General features: G+C 56.8%; 1 protein-coding gene across 2 annotated transcripts in view; it reads right to left on the reverse strand.

Moving 5' to 3' along the window:
- Positions 1-1590: 1590 nt before the first annotated feature.
- Positions 1591-20203, reverse strand: part of LSP1 (lymphocyte specific protein 1) — a 68000-nt gene continuing 49387 nt past the window's right edge. For both annotated transcript variants that reach the window (XM_036762207.1, XM_036762208.1), the window contains exons 3-11: positions 19981-20139; positions 18348-18534; positions 17104-17229; positions 14416-14459; positions 14183-14264; positions 12981-13115; positions 12344-12421; positions 10254-10364; positions 1591-2153 (exon numbers count right to left, since the gene is read on the reverse strand). In XM_036762207.1, coding sequence (XP_036618102.1) covers positions 10281-10364; positions 12344-12421; positions 12981-13115; positions 14183-14264; positions 14416-14459; positions 17104-17229; positions 18348-18534; positions 19981-20139 — 895 coding nt within the window. In that variant the 3' untranslated portion in view covers positions 1591-2153; positions 10254-10280. The remainder of the gene's footprint in view (positions 2154-10253; positions 10365-12343; positions 12422-12980; positions 13116-14182; positions 14265-14415; positions 14460-17103; positions 17230-18347; positions 18535-19980; positions 20140-20203) is intronic.

The following is a 20203-nucleotide window of genomic DNA, read 5'->3' on the forward strand; positions in this document are numbered from 1 at the left end:
ACTCCTTGGGGAGGGCAAGGAGACTCACACTCAACTGGAGACAGTTAACCTCGTCCATGGAGTGGTAGGGTTGGAAGAGAGCAGTCTTGGTCGGAGTGCTGGGCCAGGCTTCCCTAAGGAGGCCAGAGGCAGGAGTGGGGGGTCAGGGGGGTGGCTTCCAGGAAGAGCCTCTTGTTCGGGCTAAAGCTGCTTGGTTGGGAGCCAGGCTTGACACAGGACCCTGTGGGTACTTGTTTCTTCCAGAGACTAACCTCTTGCTGGCAGAGGGGTCGGGTCCCTTGTCCCTCCATCCCTTCCCTATGCCAGGGCCCCTAAGGCATGCTGCAGGCCCCCCTGGGCCTCAGAGGCCCTTACAGTAGAGCTGACCTGGGCCGGGGAAAGACGACTAAGTTCTGAGAGGCTGACTCAGCTCGAGGCCTGGCCCTGCCAGGATCCTCTGCCTCCTCACTTGCCCTGGGGCACTGCCAGCCCAGCCCTGACCTGAGATGCCCAGAGGAGGGGGGAGGGGCAGCGGGCCTCAGTCAGCTTCTCTTGATGGGCTCTGGGCCCTTCCCCTCCTCTGGGGTCCTGCCTGTTTCAACGCCCGCCCCATCTGACGACAGTAACAGTATCAGTGACTAGAACTGCCGGCTCTCACATGTGCCTTTGGGGTCACAAAGATGCTTCCCTAACCACAACCCAGGCATGTGGGTGCTACTATTATCCTCATTTGACAGACAGGGAAACTGAGGCCGGGCTGAAATCAGGCCCCCTACTCCTCATTCCAGCACCCTGTCCGCCTTCTCCCCATAGCCAAGATGGCCATGCCCATTCCCCGGAAGGACTCACGGGGCTGAGGTGGGGATGTAGGGCTGGGAGAGATCTGGAAGGTCTCCCGGAAGAGGAAGGTGAGGCCCCAGGTGAGGGAGACACTGGTCTGAGTCTCTTCTAGGGTTTGCCTAGCCATCCCTGAGTAGCCCCTCAGATGTTGACCCCAGACAGAACCACCAGAGTCAGGGCTTTGCACAGGAGCTAGTGCTGGGGAAATTGTGCAAGTGCCCGGACAGTCCACATCCCTTCTAGCTCTTCTGGCTGATGACCCCCATTGTATCAAGTGTGTGCCATGGTGGACAAGAAACAAACCCAGAAACAAGCTTGTTCACCTCTCTAGGCTTGGGAGCACACGCCACAGTGTCTGAGAGCAAGTCATTGTGTCTGGGGGCACATGCTATGGTATTTGGGGGGTTGTGCCAGTTTTGGGGCAAATGCCACAGTGTCTGGGAACATATACTCTGGTATTTGGGGGTGCTCCAGTGACTAGGGGCACAGGATGTGGTATTTGGGGTTCATGCTGTGGTATTTGGGGGTACATGCCATGGTGTCTAGGAGCACATGCTCCAGTTTGGGGGAGCACACTAGCTTCTCAGTCTCCTGGGGCTGAGACTAATCTGTTAATATTTTCATAGTCACAGTATTTTCATACACACAGTAACCAATCCTGCTCAAAATTTAAAGTTGGTTGAGAGTGGCTTCAGGAACTCATTCCCTTTGCCCCAGAAGACCAGCTAGAAGAGCAGAAGCCAGGCCCCTGCAGAGATTGGAGGCCATCAGTGGGGTCCAGAACTTGCCCAGGGCCAGCCCAGTTATGACCAACTCTGGTCCTTTATTAAGCATTTAAAAAATACCCAGAGATCCAGGACGCAGGACAGAGAGGGCAAGCAGGAAGCAGGGAAGGGCTTGGGCAGGGGGATGGGAGCCTTAGCCAGCCCTAGGGGCTTGACTGGGTTAGCCAGAGTGGCTGCAGAGCCCATGGGAAGCTTTAAAACTTTGGCTGCCTTGGCCTTTCAGTGGGGAGAACCCCGCAAAGGGGAGAGAAGGCAGCCCAGGACTTTAGACTGGTTCCTCTGTTACCCAGCCCAATTCCCAGCCACAAGACAGAATCAGGGGGTGCGAGAAGAGGAAGCAGGGAGAGTGCAAGGGACAGAGACACACCAAAGTCAAGTAAAAAGTGGATTTAAAAAATCTGGTGGGGAAGAGATCCTCTGAAAGGAGTTGGGGGTGGGGCCCTCGTGCTATTCTGTAGCAGAAGGGCCATAGGCGGAGGCTGGGCAGCTCCCCTTCAGAGCAGAAGCAGCATCCGTCCAGGAAGAAGGCATCTGGGGGCTGAGGTTCAGCTGAAAGACAGAAGAGGAGAGGGGAGTCCCCATAACTCTCTAAGACCTTGGAGACCGGGCAAGCCAGGGTTGTTCTGGGCCGAGGGGTGGGGGATGCCCTACCTGGCCCCCATAAACAGTCCACATTCAGCAGCTCTCTCCAGAATTAAGGAGTGAATGAGTGGACCATCTCAGGTGTGACCTCATACTGAGACTTCTCCCCCTCACTCAGTCCTCACAACAGCCCACGTAGAGGGGAAGGGTGTGGCACAACTGGGAAAATGGGGGTCACAAGAGTGAGTGGGGCCAGAACAAGAACCAGCTCACCTGTCTGGAATTTGGGAATGTGTCCTGGGTGAGACTGCTGCTAGACCTTAGTCAGAGGGTAGGAGATCAAAGAGACCAAGCATTGACTTTCAGGGCCCCCCGGGGCCTAATCGGGGGTCAGACCCCACTCAGAGCAAACTGCCTGGACAAGTGAAATGATGCTGCCCTAGTCCCCAAACTGAGCATGGCCAGATGGCCTATCCTTCAGCAGGGACCAAGGAGGGATAGGCTAGGGGTCATGGGAGACTGGCTCTTATGACTTGGAACTGGGAGCATCCACCTGGGCCAAGGCTTTCTCTGGCCCAGAGCTGGCTGTCACTGCCCCTCCCCACCAAAGAAACACTCTTAGAGACCAGGAATATGCAGATTCCTCAGTCTGTCAGTGCCTGGCGTTGGCAGGGCTGAGAAAAGGGTGGGTCTGAGCTGTTCCCCTTGAGTCAGCTAGAAATGCCCAGGAGGGGAGGGAGAACAATTTTGATCAGGTGAAGGAGCTGTGCCATGGGAGGCTGACCTTCCCAAGGGGAGCCCCAGACTTCCCAGGCATCCACTGGGGTCGTCAGTGCCCCAGCTTCCCACTTCTGCATCGAGACAGCTTGCAAACCTCAGGCCAGGAGCTCTCATTCCTCATGGCCCCATCACTCAGCACTATCCACCTGTCCTGGGGGTCTTCACCAGGCATCGCTAGACCCAGCCTTTCTCTCCAACCACCTAGGCCCTCGTCCTGAGGGACTTCTATGTCTACACTGATGTCTCCTCCATGACCGGTCAGCCACCCACCTCATTAACCCCCAGCCCACAAAGACAGTCCCATCTTTGATCTGACCCTCATCCATAACTGTCCAGAGTCCTCTAACTCCTCTGTGACCATAACCTTCTATCCTGCCATCTCACCGTGGGCTCCTAACCCTCAGCCTCCTTTCAATGTCTGATGCCATCATCCCCCTCACACACACACTCCTTTCTTTCCTTCACTTAACTTGTTGCGGTTGATCAGTCCGACCCCTCCCATCCCTGTTCCTGTCCTACGCCAGCAGCGCTCCCTCCTGCCCCGCCCCCCCCCCCCCCATCATCCACCTTTTCTCTTTTCCTACATGAGCTGCTGCCCACTCCTGGAAAGAGCCAGGGCGGCAGCAGTGGGATTCCTGTAAGCCATCGTGGCTGAGCTCCTCGGCCCCTCGTTCTGCAAAGCCTCTTTCCAGCCTTCCCCTCTGCCCCACAGGGCTCTTCGCAAGTCCCTTTTTCCCCCCACTTGAGTAGAGGCCCTCACATCCTCTGGTAATAGCGAAGTCATTCTCTCTGGGCTCTTCTCCCCTTTTCTGCATCTCAAAGCCCTTGACATTGAGCCTCCTGCCCCTCTCCCCCCTCCTCACTCCAGTGTTCCTTGATGAACCTATCAGTCCCATGGCTTCAGTTACCAGCCCCATACAGAGGCCTCCCCAATCTCAATCTCTGGCCCTGCTTTGTTCACTAGGGGACATCTCCAACTGGCTGTCCAGGAGACGTGTGGAAAACGGGCCAACTCCTCAGACTCCGTGCTCCCCAAGCCCTCCCTGTCCAACTCTCCCATTTCTGACAACCGTATAGCTATATTTGTCATCCTCACAAACTCAGAATGGTCCTGGGCTCTTCCCTCTCCCTCCTCTGAGCTCCCTTGCTCCTCTGATAAACAAGGCTGAGTCTCATCACACCCCCGCCCCCATCCCTCTGGGTTGTGGGCTCCCAACACAGTAAGCAGGCCCATGTGAGTGGCCCATGGGAAAGGGGAAAGGGGAGGACCCCAGAGGCCTGGCACCTCCCAGGAACCTCACAGTGCAACTTCCTCACAGGGGACAGAAATGCTCATCACCGTCCAGATGCCCCACGAACCAGGAAGCCCCTACCCTCCAGCTCTGCCCCCACCCGTCCTGCCTAAGCCAGCCAAGGACAACCTGCGGCTTCAGAAACTCCTCAAGAAAGCAGCTAAGAAGAAGGCAAACGTGACCACTCTCCAGACCAGCTCCTTCCGGGCTTCTCTGTCTCCAGTGAGCGAGGCCAGCCATGACCAGGACGTTGTGCCCCAGCCTTGTCCAAAGACCTCTGGAGCCACAGCCCCGCCAACCCCACCAGCACCCCCAGCTCCCCAAGCCCCACACGCCCCACCAGTCTCCCTGACCCCTGCAGCCCTGCCAATCCCACCAAGCCCCCTGGCTCTCTCCAACCCTTCTCGGATTGTGGTCCCAGCAGCCCGCTCACCCTACAAGCCTGTAATCCAGCACGTGCCCTCCCCCTTACAGAAGAAATCCTTCTCCTTCAATCTGACCGAGCAGTGGAGCCTGGCTGAGCACTTCAGGATGACCACCCCCCAGTTCAGAGACCCAGGCCCAGACACTCCTAAACCCCCAGGTAGCTCTGCTCCTGTCTCAGCCCCAAAAGAAGTGACCCACATCAGCCGGGTCCACATTCATGTCCAGCCTGTGCTGTCGCCTCAATCTCCGGCCCCTGCAGTCACCCTCAACGCGGGCAGCTGGGAGAACAGGGAACAAGACCCACCCAGGACAGACCCTGGGAAATGGCCTGGGGACCAGGAGCAGGGGGTGGCCACCCCCAAGCTTGAGGTCGCTCATCAGCCCTCACCCATGCCGCAGATCCCAGTGGCTCATATCCAACCTCTGAACCCCAATGCCCAGGCAATAAGCCCCTGCCCAGAACCACCATCAGCCACCAGGCTCTCCCCCAGCATGGAGGCGGCAGCTGCCAAACAGGTCATCACTAAGATTGTGGTCCCCATTGCCCCTACTTACAGGTCTCCAGGACCATCCCAGCACAGTCCCCAACCCAGAATCCCCTCAGCAAAAGCTGAGCCACCCCCTGTGCCCCCCAAGCCCAGCACCATGTACCCCAAGCAGCAACCTCCAGGGCCTTCCAGCCCCTCCAGGGCCTCCTCCCCAGAGCCCCCAAGGGATGCTCTGGTCTCCTCCATGCTGAGCCCCACCCCAGGAGGGGAAGTGTCTAAAGCAGCCACAACCCCCATACCCAGAAGCCACTTCAGTGGCTGGACCCGACTCAAGAAGCAACTGATTGTGGCCCCTGAAGCACCACCCTTCCCAGAGCCCGAGGGTACCGAGGCACAGTCAGAACAGGCCAGCAAGGCACCCCATGAGCCTGCTGCTAGCCCAGCGGCCCAACGGCCCCTGGTCTCTCGCGCCACCAAGATGTGGGATGCGGTCCTCTATCGCATGTCTGTGGCCAGGGGTGGCAATCAGCCGGAAGATGCCAAGGAAGGAGCCAAGGCACCACCAGGAGGGCTCCTGGGGCGTGGCAGCTTCTTGCCCTTCCTGTACCACCCCCGGTTTGATGCCAGGAAACTCCGGGAGATGGCTGCCCAGCCCCCTGCTAAGGTCAACACTGTCCTGGGGGCGAGCCTGAGGCCCAGCCTGGCACCTAAGAACTTTAATCGGACTGCAGCCTGCTGGCAGCTCAAGTGAGTCTGGCCTTCACCTTCTCTGGCTCCACCCCCTGCACCTGGGCCAGGTCCCAGGGGCACAGGGCCGGGCTTCTTCTCCCAAGGAGCCGTCCAGGGCTGAGGGCTTGGCAGCTGCAACATGGGGCTGGGTGGGATGTGGGAGGGGTCTCCCCTAGGCCAGGCCTTGGCTTGTAAGCATAGAAACACCCATGCATCCTCACTGCCACCATCCCTCCGCGGGGCCAGTCAGCCACATTTCTCGGGGATGGCGCCTCGCGAGGCTCCCAGAGCCAGTCAGAGGCTCTTGCCTCCACCTCTGACAAAGGAATATGAAGGAACTGGACTGGACAGTGTCAGGGCTCCCTTCCCAGTCAAGGGGCTGAAGCTTGGAAGCAGCAGGCATCCATGGGATTCTCTATGCTACAGTCTCTGGGGGGAAGAAAACCAGAGAAGAGAGGCAAGGTGAGGATGAACTGGGAGGCTGGCAACCAGGAAGCGAGGCCCTGAGCAAGGCCAGGGGGAGGGAGGCCTGATGCCAGCCACTGGGGGTGTCCCCCCTTGGGCAGCCCAGGCAGCAGCACCTGCCTCAGAGATACTGAGTCTTGAGAAGGAGCAGCCCTGGAAATTTCTGCTGGACTAGAGGATGTGGAAGGGTACTGGCTGATGGGACGCCAAGAGAGGCCCAGGCAGAAAGGGCCGAGTGACCCGGCATAGTCAGGACTTGGGGAGCATCGCTTGGGGGCAAGGCTGTGGACAGAGCCTGGAGGAGGGAGGGGACTTGCTAGTAAAACAGGACAAGCCAGAACTGAGTCGGAAGCAGGGCTGGAGGGAACTTGGTGAAGGGTAGAAGGTCAGAGGAGAGAGGAGCCAGTGTGGGCTAGAGGCATCAGGGAAGACTTCCTGGAGGAGGTGAGAGGAAGTGAAAATGGAATGAGAAGAGGTTCAGAGGTGGGTGGGGGGTAATGGCCAGACTGGGAAGGAGGGTGTCAGTGGGGCTGCGGGAGGCATCTGCACCAGCCATGGACCCTGAAATAGTTGTTCCAAGGAGCTCGTTAGGGCCAGACCAGGATACCGAGTCAGGAGGCATAAGGACAGACTCTCAGCACCCGGCTGTAGTCTTGCCACCGGTCCTGATGGGTCCCGAGAGGTCGCGGGGCCTTCACTGTGCAGGCAGAGGGCCCGCCTGAGCCTCCCTGAGCCTCCTTCCTGGCCAACAGAACCATCAGCTCCCCCAGAGCAGCCCTGCTGAGCACAGGGCTGGACCCGCAGGGAAACCTGGCAGAGGGGGAGGGGAGCGTCTTGGCACTTCCCCAGGCACAGACGGAGCACCAGACTGGGGACGAGGCAGAGCAGCAATGGTGAACCATAACCCTAATCTACAGATAAGGAAACAGGCCCAGAGATGGAAAGGAAGGGCTTGTACAGGGGCTAAATGACAGGACCAAGGCGAGGCTAAAGTCTCTGACTCCCAGCAAGCAATGGAAGAGCCCTGAACAGCTGCAGGGGTCTACCCGGACCCCCAGCCGTTCAGTAGGAACCTCAGGATGGCATGTAGCATTCAAGGAACAGACAGGCCAAAGGCTTGGGGGAGGCCCCAGGTTGTGCCGGACAGCTCCCAGCAGCTCAGGGGCTCCCAGGGTGGCAATCACATAAGGCACTGCCAACTGGAAGCTGGCTGGGTCAGCAAGAGAGAGGGGCCCTTCAGCTGCCCCATGCCCTCCATCCACCCCCTCAGCCACTCTAGGAAGGGCCTGGTGATAGAAGAAGAGAGAAGACATTTGGGGATGCTGGAAGGGCTTGGGAGCCAGGCCAGAGTGAACACTGGACACCCAGGCTTGGCGGGCCCTGTTTCCCAGTCTCTGCAAAGCTCCCCCCGCCCAGGGCCCTCAAGGTGACAGAAGGGAAATGGAGGAGGGGCCCTCTGGCAGGGGTCAGGAAATGAGGCAGCCAGGCCATTCCCCAGAGGCCACATCTTGGCAACAAGACACAGGATCCAGAAGCTCAGGGCGCTCCTGCTGTCTCCTGAGTGAACCCACAGGGCAAGCCCTTCTGAGGTTCCAGGGATGCCAGGGGATGGAAGGGAAGGCCTGCCCTCCCTGCCCTCCAAGGACCCAAGGTGGACCCAGCAGAGTGGTCCCAAGGGCACCCTGGAGTCCAGAAGAGTCCACAGGACCCAAGAACCCCAGAGCCAGAGAGGGATGGAGCCCAAAGAGGTGCCCACACTTGGAAAAGAACTGAGGGGTCCCCAGGAGAGGAGAGGAGCTAGGCCAAGTAAGTTCCCAGACCCCAGGAGCCTAGAACATGGGCAGAGGGCCCTCAGGCCTTCCTCCTCCCCACAATGGGAAGGAAGAAGCCTCCTCTGAGCCAGATACTGTGCCAAGCACTTTGTCAATATTCTGTCTCATCTGATCACCGCAGCCACCCTGAGGGGCAGAGACATCGGACAGTGGAGGAAGCCGGCAGAACACAGTTAAGGAATTTGTCCCAGGCTACTGAGAGAGTGTACATCTGAGGCTGGATTTGAATTCAGCTCTTCCCGACTCCAGGCCCAGCATCCTACCCCACTGAACCCCCTAGCTGCCTCTTAGGTGGGGGCGGGGGCAGGGAGTGGTCCTCAGACCGCTCAGAGTTCACAGGCACATTATGCGAGAGCTCAGAGGGATCCTAGGCACCTACTAAGGGGAGGCTAGAGATGACAGTAGGAGCCTCACAGCATGGGAAAGGCTGAGCAAGACCAGGAGCCCATACTCTGGGCTCTGGCATCAGACCGGGAGCCCAGACAGGCCAGGAAAGGATTTGTGAGCTCAGCCAGGGAGGCTGGGAAAGACCCTAAGCTGGGAGGGCAGCGGCTTAGGGAGGATGAGCAGCCCTGGGGGCCTCCACAGATTCAGGGCTGGGGGTGGGAGGGAGGTGGAGAGGCTCGGGAGAGAAAACAGGCTCAAGGACAGGGGAGGCTGGGAATAAACATTTATGGCTAATCCGGGTCAGCTTCTTCCTCCACTGGGCTGTGTATGTCAGCGTGTGTGTGTGTGCACACATGTGTGTCAGTGTGTATGTGTGCAAATGTGTGCATGTGCTTGTGTTAGCATGTAAGAGTGTATGTGCGAGTGAGTGCATGTGCCAGTATGTAAGAGTATGTGTGCCAGTGTGTGCACGTGCAGTGTGTAAGTGTGTGTGCATGTGCATGAGTGCATGTGTGTGTCAGCAAGTGTGTGTGCGTGTGGGTGCACATGGGTGTACATGTGTGTCAGCACACATGAATGGGGGTGGGGAGACTTACACCACTCCCTCCCAGCACCCTGCCCCCCCAGGTCATCCATGCCTGCCTCTTCAGTGCCCAGTGCTAGGATTCTGGACATAGTTAATGCTGGGCAAAGTTTCCAGCTCTGTGTGGACAGCCCACTGCTGCCTGAAGGGCAGGGCCAGAGAGCTGAACTGGACAATGAGGGGAACCCCCAGAATTGGGGTCAGAATTAGAGAAAGGAGGGAGAGAGACCACTGGGGGAAGGTACCTCCCAAAGAGGGGCAACGACACCCTCTTGGGGGCCTGAGCCTGGGCAGGGCCCACCCGGGGGTGTGATGTGTCCCATCTCCCCATTTGAGAAACTTGGTGCCATGCTGCCCTCTTCCCTTACTCTCACCCTCCCCCACCCCACCCTGTCCTGGTACACCCACAGCCGAGGTCACCAACAGGTCTCCTTTTCTCCACTGCCCCTCATGCTCTGGTCTCTGTACCCCTCGGCCCAGCACAACAGTCTTCAGTGGCTCCCTATCACCCACATGATGTGCACGTTCCTACTCCTTGGCATTTGTGGCCCTCTGTGGGCTGTTCCCTTCATGGCCTTCTCTCCTGCCCCAGCCAAGGGTGGGTCTCCCTGCCCCAAGAGCCCACCCTGTGCTTGCTTCACTGTCCCTGCCCTTTGCCCTCAATGTTTTGGTGCCTGACATGGCCAAGCTCCCCCCTTCTCGATGGCTGAACTCCTGCCCGCCCATCCTCTGAAGTCCAATTCAAACAGCGCCTCCTTCCAGGTCCCTCCGGCCAAAGCAAGCTTCCCTTGGGACACTGGGGGGAGCTTCGCCCGTCTCTGAGGCCATCCTGAGACTGTTGGACTCTTCCCATCTGGCCTGTACATAGTCAACAGAGTCTGCTGACTTTTCACTGGTCCTGCCTGCCCTGGGGGGTCTCTGACCACTGGGCCATCTTCTGAAGCCCACCAAAGGAGCCAGGAATGCCCTGACATCCGGTTCATCAGTCACTGTGAACCGGCCCCTGCCAGGGCCCTTCTGGCTTCTGAGTGAGGGGTCTCTCTCTCCCCAGTGCCAAGACTGCCAGCCCTGCCCTAGGCACTCACCGGAGGAACAGCCGGCTGCTGGCTGGGTTACGGAGATTCATCTATCAACACCTTCTCATACTTGCCATGCCCGGTGGCCACAAACTTATACCGCTTTCCAGCGGGTGTGCTCTGTGAAGACAGGGCAGCAGTCAGGGGGCAGTCCCACACACACCTCTCTCTTGTCCTGTCCCTGGTCTTTATTTCTTTCCCTTTGCCTCCTTTTCCAACCCGGTTCAAGCCATGGGAACCTGGAGCCCAGAGGTCCACGACCACCGGCAGAACCAAAGACAACCTCGTCCACCCCTAGGATTTTATAGATGGGAAAACCAGGGCAGTGACAGCCAAGATGACACGGTGAGAAAGCAGCCTTGTCTCCCACCTCCAGCTCTCTGCCTGACCCTCTCCAAAGCACAATCAGGCTGCCCCAATGTGTCTGTGGCCCCCAGGCTTCTTCCCAGGCTATCAATCCCAGGATCGCCTTCAGGTTCTCACCCCATCCCTGCCCCCCAGCCCAGGGCCCAAGCCTGATTCACTCTCCCTCCATGACTTCTTTCTCTCACATCTACCCCCTTCTTCCTTCACTCAGGATTCTCACCCCCTTCAGCGGGGCAGCCACGGTCTCCTAACTGGCCTTTCTACCTCCCTGCCCTGATCCGTCCTTCGAAGATGAAGCCCTGGTCTGACGCTGGTGCTGCTGGGCTCAAGGATTGGACAGAAAGGCTTTGCCGGGGCCAAAAGCCCTAACACTGTGCGCCTTTCCCCCCTGGTTATAGGAGCCAGCAGAAGCTCCCTGAGAGTAGTCCCTGGAGAGCCTGCCTCTGAGCACCGGCTTCTCCCCAAGGCCTCTGACCCCGCCTTCAGCCAATCCCTGACCCCAGCTTGGTCAGTCCCAGGCTGCCGCCTCCCCAACCCCCAGCTCTGGTTACTGTCTCCTTCCCCCCTCCCTAACTCAGCCAGGCTTTCTTCGTCCTCCATCCCTGGCCTCGCCCTCTCCCTCCCCAGTCAGGCCCTGCGAAGCCCCCCGACTGGGGGTCCTCCATAAACAGAGAGAGAGGAAATCCCAACAGCAGCCCACTGGGTCTGCTCCAGATTTCTGGGACCTCACACACATACACTCACACACGTACACACACTCACACAGTACACACATACAATACACACACGTACACACACACAATACACTCGCACACACTCATGTACACACGTACACACACGTACATACACACAATACACACACACATACGTACACACAATATACTCGCACACACACGTACACACGCTCACAATACACTCACACACGTTCACATTCACACACGTACACATGTACACACACTCACACTATACACTCATGCACACGTACACACACAATACACTCATACACACACTTACATGTACACACACTACACACACGTACACACATGTACACACATGCACACACATACATGCTCATACATACACACACGTACACTCACACACATGTACACACACAATATGCACACGTACACACGTACACACACACGCACACACAATACACTTGCACACTCACACATACACACACAATACACACATACACACGTATGCACACTCACACAATACTCATACACACATGTACACACACGTACACAGTACACTCACATAGTACACACACGTACACACGTACATACACTCACACAATACACACATACACACACACAATACACTCGCACACACGTACACACACAATAGTCGCACACACATACATACACACGTACCACACACTCACAATACACACGATACACTCGCGCACACACACATACATACACTCACACAATACACTCGCACGTACACGAATACACACTCACACAATACACTCATACACACATACGTACACACAATACACACACGTACACACACGTACACACACAATACACTCGCACACACATGTACACACACAATACACTCATACACACACTCACATACGTACACACACACACACTCACACACGCACACGCGCTCACACAGACTTGCGTAACACGGCCTGTCCTGAGGGAGCCTCCATCTCTGGGCAGGGTGGGCTGAAGCCTGCCAACCCCTTCCCCAATGACACCCCCCCTGCCCCTGGCTGGTACCTTGATGGTGGATGAAGTCTTGCTGCTTCCCTTGTGCTCCCAGAAACTCCTCTTGCTCATGTCTCCGGCCACGATATCCTGGAAAGGAGGAGGCAGCTGAGCACCCTTCCCCTTCCCCGTCATCTCCTGGGCTGCTCCCTCCCCCACCTGCTCCCCAACCCCAGACTTGAAGTTTCTGCATCATGTGCCTTGTGCATAGCTTCCCTCATGTTGCCCTTCTGCTCAAGAGCCCTCTATAGATCCCAACTGTCATCAGACACCGTTGCCTGACATTCAAGGCTCTCCGCAGTCAGGTGCCATCCAAAGTGCCATCCTTGTCCTGTGGTACTCCCTTCCATGCAGTCTTTATTCCGTCCCGGTAAACAACTGACTCTGTCCTCTCCCATTCCTGTGCTCTTGCTCAGGCCATGCTCCTCAATCCTTATCCAGGTTTTAAACCTTAACTCAACACTACCTCCTCTTCCTCCAGGAAGCCCTCCCTGATGCTGCTGTCCTGAGAGCATTCATCTCATAGAGGGAGATCTCCTGGTCTAGGAGATCTGAGAGGGCAGAGGTTGGCACCTGTGGGTGTTCCCTTCCAGCTACTGAAGGAACCTTCCTGCCCACAGCTGGGCAAAGAGGGAGACAGGGCACCTACCTTGCATGGGGGGGTCTTGGCTGAGGACTGAGCCAAAAGCTCCCCGGTCTCCCACAGGTTCTTGGAGTTGGCTACGGTCATGGTGGGCATCTCAACAGAGGGCTGTCGGGTCAGCTTTGGGGTCTTGCAAGCTGTCTGTAAGGCAGATGTAGATGGGAGTAGCCAGCACACACACGCGCGCGCGCGCGCGCACACACACACACACACACACACACACAGCCTCAGTTAGCAGAGTCAGAGGCTGAGCTCATCAAAGGAGAACACGGACACGGGCAGAGGGGCATTGACAAAGCACCTGAGGAGAACTGGAGCAAAGAAGCAGAGCTGAGGTCACCAGCATCCGAAGTGGGGTCTAGGGAGGCAGGGGGCCTGAATCTGGCCTTGATACCCCCACCTGTGTGAGCCTCTGGGAACAGGGGGCCTAGGCCTAGGCAGCCTCAGAGGCCCCCTCCCCAAGATCCCTCCTGGCTGGAGGTCAATGCTCTGTGACCTTATCAGGAGAGGGAAGTATCCTTTCCACACCATCCCCCACCCCAGGTTTCCCCCTTGTCAAGGCTCAGGAGATGGTGTGTGTGTGTGTGTGTGTGTGTGTGTGTGTGTGTGTGTGTAGCAGGCTGCTGCCATCCCCATGGTATGGCATTGGTCCACCCCAAAGCTCAGGCAAGCTTTCCCAGCCATGGCCTGATCAAACTTTTAAGACCTATTCATTCTCAACATCTCTAAGCTGGGTGGGGCTAGTCCATGGATCCTAAGGCTATTTCTAACATGCCCCAGAGGGGGTCACCCCCCCCCCCAGTGAGGGGAGCCCCCTTCCTCTGGATGGCCACGCCCACCCCGGGCAGCTCCCACTGACAGGCAGGTTACCTTGATCTCCAGCCACAATTGGCTTCTTTGTCCCCTGGTACCCTAGTTCTCTTCTCTGGGGTTAAGCAGGACAAGGCCACCCCTTTTTCAATGACAGGCCTTCCTTCAAATAGCTGAACGTGCCTCACATGAGAATTCTCTTTAACTAATGTCCAGATCACATGAATCCAAGGTTCTTGCTCATCCTGGTGGCTGCCTCTGCCCTTCAGGGAAGTTGGCCAGTTGGGTCCCAAAGCAATCCAAGCCCTCCCCATCATCTTGGATCCCCTGATTTCACTGAGGCTTCCAGACAAGCAGTGAGGGGAGGCAGGCAGCCCAGTGGCACAGTGTGCCCTTACCTCAATGGCCTGAGTGTACTGTTCCAGCTTGTCATCAATCTTGGACACAGGCAGGGCAGGCTGTGACTTCTTCACACTGTTGCTAGGGGACGATGTGGAGAAGCTCGGAGCCAAGGCCGGCCAGGACTCAGTCCCCTTTCTCAGGCCCTGACAGCCCCAAGGTGATCTGAGCCCTCCCAAAGTCACCCAACTCCCGGGGCACATCCCCCTGAGACACCCCAGGGCAGAGTTACCTCTTCTTTATGGATCGATTCAGGGACTCAGTCCTGTCAATGAGCTGGAAGGGGGGGAAGTTAGAAAGGAGGAAGGGCAGAGGTCAGTGTCAAGGCCTTGGGGGGGAAGGAGCTAGAGCCTTTTACCCACCCCCCACTTGCCCCACAGGCCCACTGCCCACAATGATGCCTGCAAGGCCCATCACCTAGGATGGTACCCTCTTTTTCTGGCTGAGGAAACCAAGGCCCAAAGCAGGGAAGCCATCTAAGGCATCCCAGGTAGCCAATGTCAGGGCTGAGCGAAAGGCCAGGCCTGGTGCTGTGCTCCCCACTCCCACCTCCAGCCTTGGCTGGGCTCCAGCTCTCTCAGCGCCATCTCTGGAGACAGCTCCTCTCAGCTCTCAAGGCCCAGGCCTCCCTCTCCCCGGGGGCACCAGCCCCCGGCACCGACTGCCCATTGCACATCTCCAGCCGCATGTCCTGGGCAAAGCTCAAATGCTACATGTCCAAGACAGAGCCCACTACCTGACCCTCCAAACCCAGGCCTCTTCCCTCCATCCTGTTTATCCAGGGCATTCCCAGTCCAATGCTCAGGTTCCCAAGCTCAGGTCCTCCGCTTCACTGCCTTGTCCCAGGGAGGAGGCTGCTGGAGAGAGCCCGGGACTGGGAATCCGCACCCCAAGCCCAGCCTCAGCCACCAACTGCGGGGTGACCCTGGACTCTGCCTCTGAGGCATCTCGCAGGGCACCCCTTCTCTCCTCTGCCTCTGCCCCATGCCCTCCCCGGCCCAGGCCCTCATCCTCTCACATACGTGTGCGTGTGTATACATGTGTACGTGTACATGTGTGCTGTGTGTATGCATGTGCACATTGCCCCCACCGCGTGAGCTCCTCAGGGGCTCTTCCCTTTGGGTCCCCAGTTGTTAATACAGGACCTGGTACATACTAAGTATTTAATAAGAGCTGGCTGGTTGAGTAAAACCTGGTAGTGAATTTTCCTACAGAGGAAATCACAGGGTGCTACATCTCTTCATCCTCCCACCCCCAACCCTCAGCGTGAAGCAAAGTTCTCCTGCCCCCCAAGGTAGGGTTGTCTAGTGGATAGCACCCATCCCCTGACACAAGTTGCGTAACCTTCAGCTTCCTCAGGTAAGACAGGTAGAGGCCAGGACGACCTGGAATGGCATCCCACTTCTACTGCATCCTGGCTAACAGCCCCTGGGTCTAGCAGTGCCCCAGGCACCTCCCCAGGACTAAATCCCAGAAACACTGCCAATCTGTCTTGGCAGAGGGAACTTCCTCCCTGGGAGCTCCTCTACCAAGAGAGCCCTCACCCCAGTCGGTAATTTCTGCAGCGCCCCTTTCAAAGCCACTGGGAGGTTCTGACAGGAGAGATGAGGGCATGAGCTGCTCTGCCGATGAGAACAGAGCTCTACAAATCCTCTGGCTCATTCCTATAAAGGATGCTGAAAGACTTTTTAATCAATGGCACAGATCAGGGCAGGCAAAACGTGCAGCAGCTATAAATTTAATACATGCAGGTCTCCAATTAACAGGAAGAAATTAGGAAGGAAATGGGAAGTAAATCCTTATTCGAGAGGACTGGCTGGGAAAACCAGAAGGCGCTTTGGTGTTAAGTCAGCTGAGACCAGCATCAGCCACCACACACTACAGTATTTTCCAAACTGACAAAGCCTCTTGATATAAAAGGATACATTGTGTTTAAAGACAAGAAAGTCGCCTTTCAGAGTTGCACATAGAGTGACAATTTAAAGCCATACAAGGTTGTGAGGGGATTAAAAAAGGAAAAGAAGGAATAGCTAGGTGGCACAGTCACACTGGCCCAGGAGGACCTGAATTCAAATTTGGCCTCAGACAGTTGACACTTACTAGCTAAGTGACCCTGAGCCAGTCACTTAACCCTGATTGCCTCTCAAAAATTAAAAAAATTAAAAAGAAAAAGAAAAAAGTATGGCTAGCACCAGAAGAAGCGAGAAGCTGAGGGGATTAACGCAATCACTCTTGGTGACTGTGTTACTGTGAAGGAGAGCTTGCGCTATCAAAGGATGGAGGGGAAGATGTCCAGAAATGCCTGAGCTCCAAAGGAGGGGGTTAAACATACTTGTGTATTAACAGGCACTGACTGTTCATTGACCCACGAGGTCAGGGCTGCCGGCTGATGTCACTGAGGCCAGAGTCCAACTGAGGACATGAGGCCCAGAGCCTGTCAGTAATTCGCCCAAGGTTCCAGAGCACCTGGCATACAGCAAGCACTTAATAAATGCTTACTGACCTGCCACAGCTACTAACAAACCCCAGAGGCTGCTCGAGAAAGGCAGTAGCTCCCATCCCAACTCCAGGGAGCTTTAATGTTGGCAAACCAATTCCACCCAACAGTTCCACGAGGGCAGCAGGGGTGGGAACTTCCTAGGCCCATGGAGACTAACGTTATATAGTATTACTGCATATCGTATATACATGTGCTATTATTTCTCTTCCTTTTATGGTAACGACGAGGAAACTGAAGCAGACACTGGTTAAGTGACTTGCCCAGGGTCATACAGCTAGTGTCTGAGGCCGGATTTGAACTCAGCTCCAACATCTTATTCAGATGAGGAAACAGGCTTGGAAATGGGCAATGCAAACTTCTCTTCAGACAGACAAGCCCGGGAGGGCCTGACGTGTCACTCCCTGCTGAGAAGGGGCCTACCTTGGTGGTGGGACTGAGGGGTGGCAGGTCCTGTTCCTCTGTGGCCTCCAGGCCTGAGGGGCTGGGGGCCTTGGGCTGCCTCTCCATCTCCTCCACATCAGCCATCCTCAGTGATACCTTTCTGTCCTGGAGGCAAAGAGGCCAGGTATGGGAGACAGGCATTTAGAAACCCAGCCCCTAACTGGGACTTACAAGGGTGCCCCTCAAGCTGGTCCCTCTTGTCAACCCAAGCCAGATGTCGACCCTCAGCCCCCATGGGAGGGAGGAGATGTCGTCCTCCCCCCTCTTCCTGGGCAGAGCTTTATCAGCTCCTGTGTGTGGGGAGCTGGGCAGCAGCAGACTGGCCCCCAGCCTGAGAAGCTAGCCCTGCACCTCAGGTCAGGCTGGGGCTATATGACCATCGAGCTCTCCAATCAGGCATCACTGGGACCGATTCCAACTGAAGGAAGTCAGAAATTGTGGCAGCTCAGGGCTGGATGGATCTTCCACAACCTGGCATGCAATCCTCTCCTTCGACAGGCAGGGAAACTGAGGCACAAAACCTAGCCGGTCAATGGGAGATCTGGAACGGGAATGTCCAGGCCCCAGCTCGTTCCACAGCCTCAAACTGTCACCAGAATCAGGCCAAACCTCTGAGGCCTCCTGGGGACTGAAAGTCTCTAGTCAGGTCAGGAAGAAGACAAAGACGGCCAGAACTAGCATCTCCTGCAACCAGGGCAGACCTCACAAGATGAAGTGTCTGGATATCAGCTTTGGAAGATAAATTCAGCTGGTGCGAGGAGCCCTGCCATGGCCAGGGCCAGAAACTCCCCTGGGGACACACCCATAAGGCTGTACTGTGAAGTGGGTGGAGCTTGCCCAGGGTGTGGGTGCTGGGGACACAGGGAGAAAGGATAGCCCAGTGACCCTTGTTCAGCTCAGTCGTTTCTATTCTCCTGAAGATGAAGAGGGCTACTACATCCCCTGAGTCTGAGCACCCTGGAGTAGAGCCCCAGTCACCCTAACCTAGGTACAGCCTAGAAACCAAGCTACAGAGCTACAAGCAGGAGCAAACATGGGGACACTGGAGGGACTGGGGGAGCCCACACCAGGACAAGGATTACACGGAGAAAAAGGGATGGGGTAGGAGGAGGTGGAGATGGCTGCATGGTCCCAGCCATTTGGGGGTCCAGCCAGGACACAGGCTCTTCTTTTTCCTTCCTGACCTTCTCCCCTGTTCCCTCCCATTTAGCTTCCTGTTGTACCTCAGTCTCTGCCTGCACCGGCAGAAGACCCTCCTCCTCTGGGAGGTCTCTCATGTCCTTGGCCTCCTCAGCCCTGGGCACCGGATCCATACAGAGCTGGCTCAGGCTGGCTTTGGTTTGGCTCAGGTGAGGGTCCTCCTCCTCCTCCTCCTCCTCCTCCTCCTCCTCACAGGAGCGGTGTGAGGACCTGCCCAGACAAGGGGGAGGGTCAGCGAATGACAGGTCGGCCTAAAGTACCATGTCCCAGGGTACTGAGTCCCTGAGGACCAGACTTGGGATTTAGGGGGGTACAGCAAAGGAGAAGATCAGGCTCAAAAGTCAACGGAGCTGTCACTGAAGGGGATGAACTGTTCCCCTAGCCCAGGTAGTGATCTTCCCATCACGGGGCCAGATGAACACTGGGAGGGAGACAGGGGAAAGCTGATGGCCTGGGGGTTCCCTTCCTCAATCTGAGCTCAGGGCTACCACACACCATACCAAGAGCCTGATACCACCCACGCTTGGACATGACAGAGGCTGCCATTGAGACAAGGGGTGGCCTGAGGCAGAGAGAGCCAGTCTGGGTGACTCAGAGGCTCCAGGCCCTGGGAAGGGGCAAGAGCCAGGCCTGTGTCCTCATCTTACCCAGAAGCAGGGCAAGGCTGGGCCCTCTAGAGCAGATTAAAGAGGGGAGGTTAAAAAGCTGCCAGTAACACAGAATAATTGAGCAGACCTTGGGGCTCTTAGAGTCCATTTGACTCTCAAGGTTCTTTGGGCACAAGGCCTATAAAATCAGCCAGGAAGCCTCTGGAGAGGGGCTCCTGCTGCCGCTGCATCCACTTGGAGCAACCCCAGGGGCATGGTTTGAGGACACCGCAGCTTTGGATGTTCTCCATGGTGCTTTACAAACTAGCCTGCGCCCCCAAACTGAGCCTTCTCCCTTTCCCTGCCACCCTTCTCTACACTCCTTGCCTCCTCTCCCTTTCCCCCTCCATTCGGCTCCCCCCCCCCATGCTTTACTCCTCTCTTCCCCCTCCATTCAGCTCTCCTCCCCCCCATTCTTTCCTCCTCTCCCTTTCCTCCACTCATCTTTTTCTTTCCCCCTTCTCTTCTCCTTGTCTACTCCATTCCCTCCCTCTCTGTTATTCTCTGACCCCTCTGTCCCTCTCTTTATGTCTCCCTCTCTCCTTTCTTGCCTCCCTGCCCCGCCCCCACCATTCCCTTCCCCCTCGCTGCCCCAACCCTCACTGGTCTCTCTGGTTCCTGGTCACCTCTAGGAGCCCCAACCATGTGCAGCCCACAAGCAGCCCTTGAGTCTGTGTCCTGTTCAGGATTATCCTGTGTGCATGTGTCCAGCCTCCCCAGGGCAGGCCATGACCTGGGCACTAACAATGGTTGTAGCCAGCCCTGGAGTTCACTCAGCCTCCCTTCCCCCTCCCTCCTCCCTCTTTTCTTCTTCCTCTTCCTCCTCCCTCATATTGGAGTCAAACACTGTCCTGGGCACACAAACAGCTGGCAAAGACCTGGGAAGATGATAGTCCAGCGTGTCTGTGAAGGCCACGTGCCCCGCTGCATTGCCCTGCCCAGATGGATGCCCTTCTTGACCCGAACAAGGCCCCGGGGCTGAGCTGGAAGGTGCCTGCCTGACACTCACCCCTCAGTTCTGTCCTCATACTCTGGGCTTTCTTCCCGAGGGGTCTCTCCACCATCCAGGCTCCCATCTGGACCCCATCTCTGCTTTTTCTGCTCCATCTTCTGAGACCAGTCGCTGAAGCCTTCATCTTCTTCCAGCTCTGTGGGCTTCAGAGCAAGGCTAAAGAGGACACGAGAAGGGGGAGACTGGAAGTGGGCACCCCAAGCGAGGCAGACAGGCTCCT

This window comes from Trichosurus vulpecula, chromosome 6, assembly GCF_011100635.1.
Source record: "Trichosurus vulpecula isolate mTriVul1 chromosome 6, mTriVul1.pri, whole genome shotgun sequence".
NCBI classification, from domain to species: domain Eukaryota; kingdom Metazoa; phylum Chordata; class Mammalia; order Diprotodontia; family Phalangeridae; genus Trichosurus; species Trichosurus vulpecula.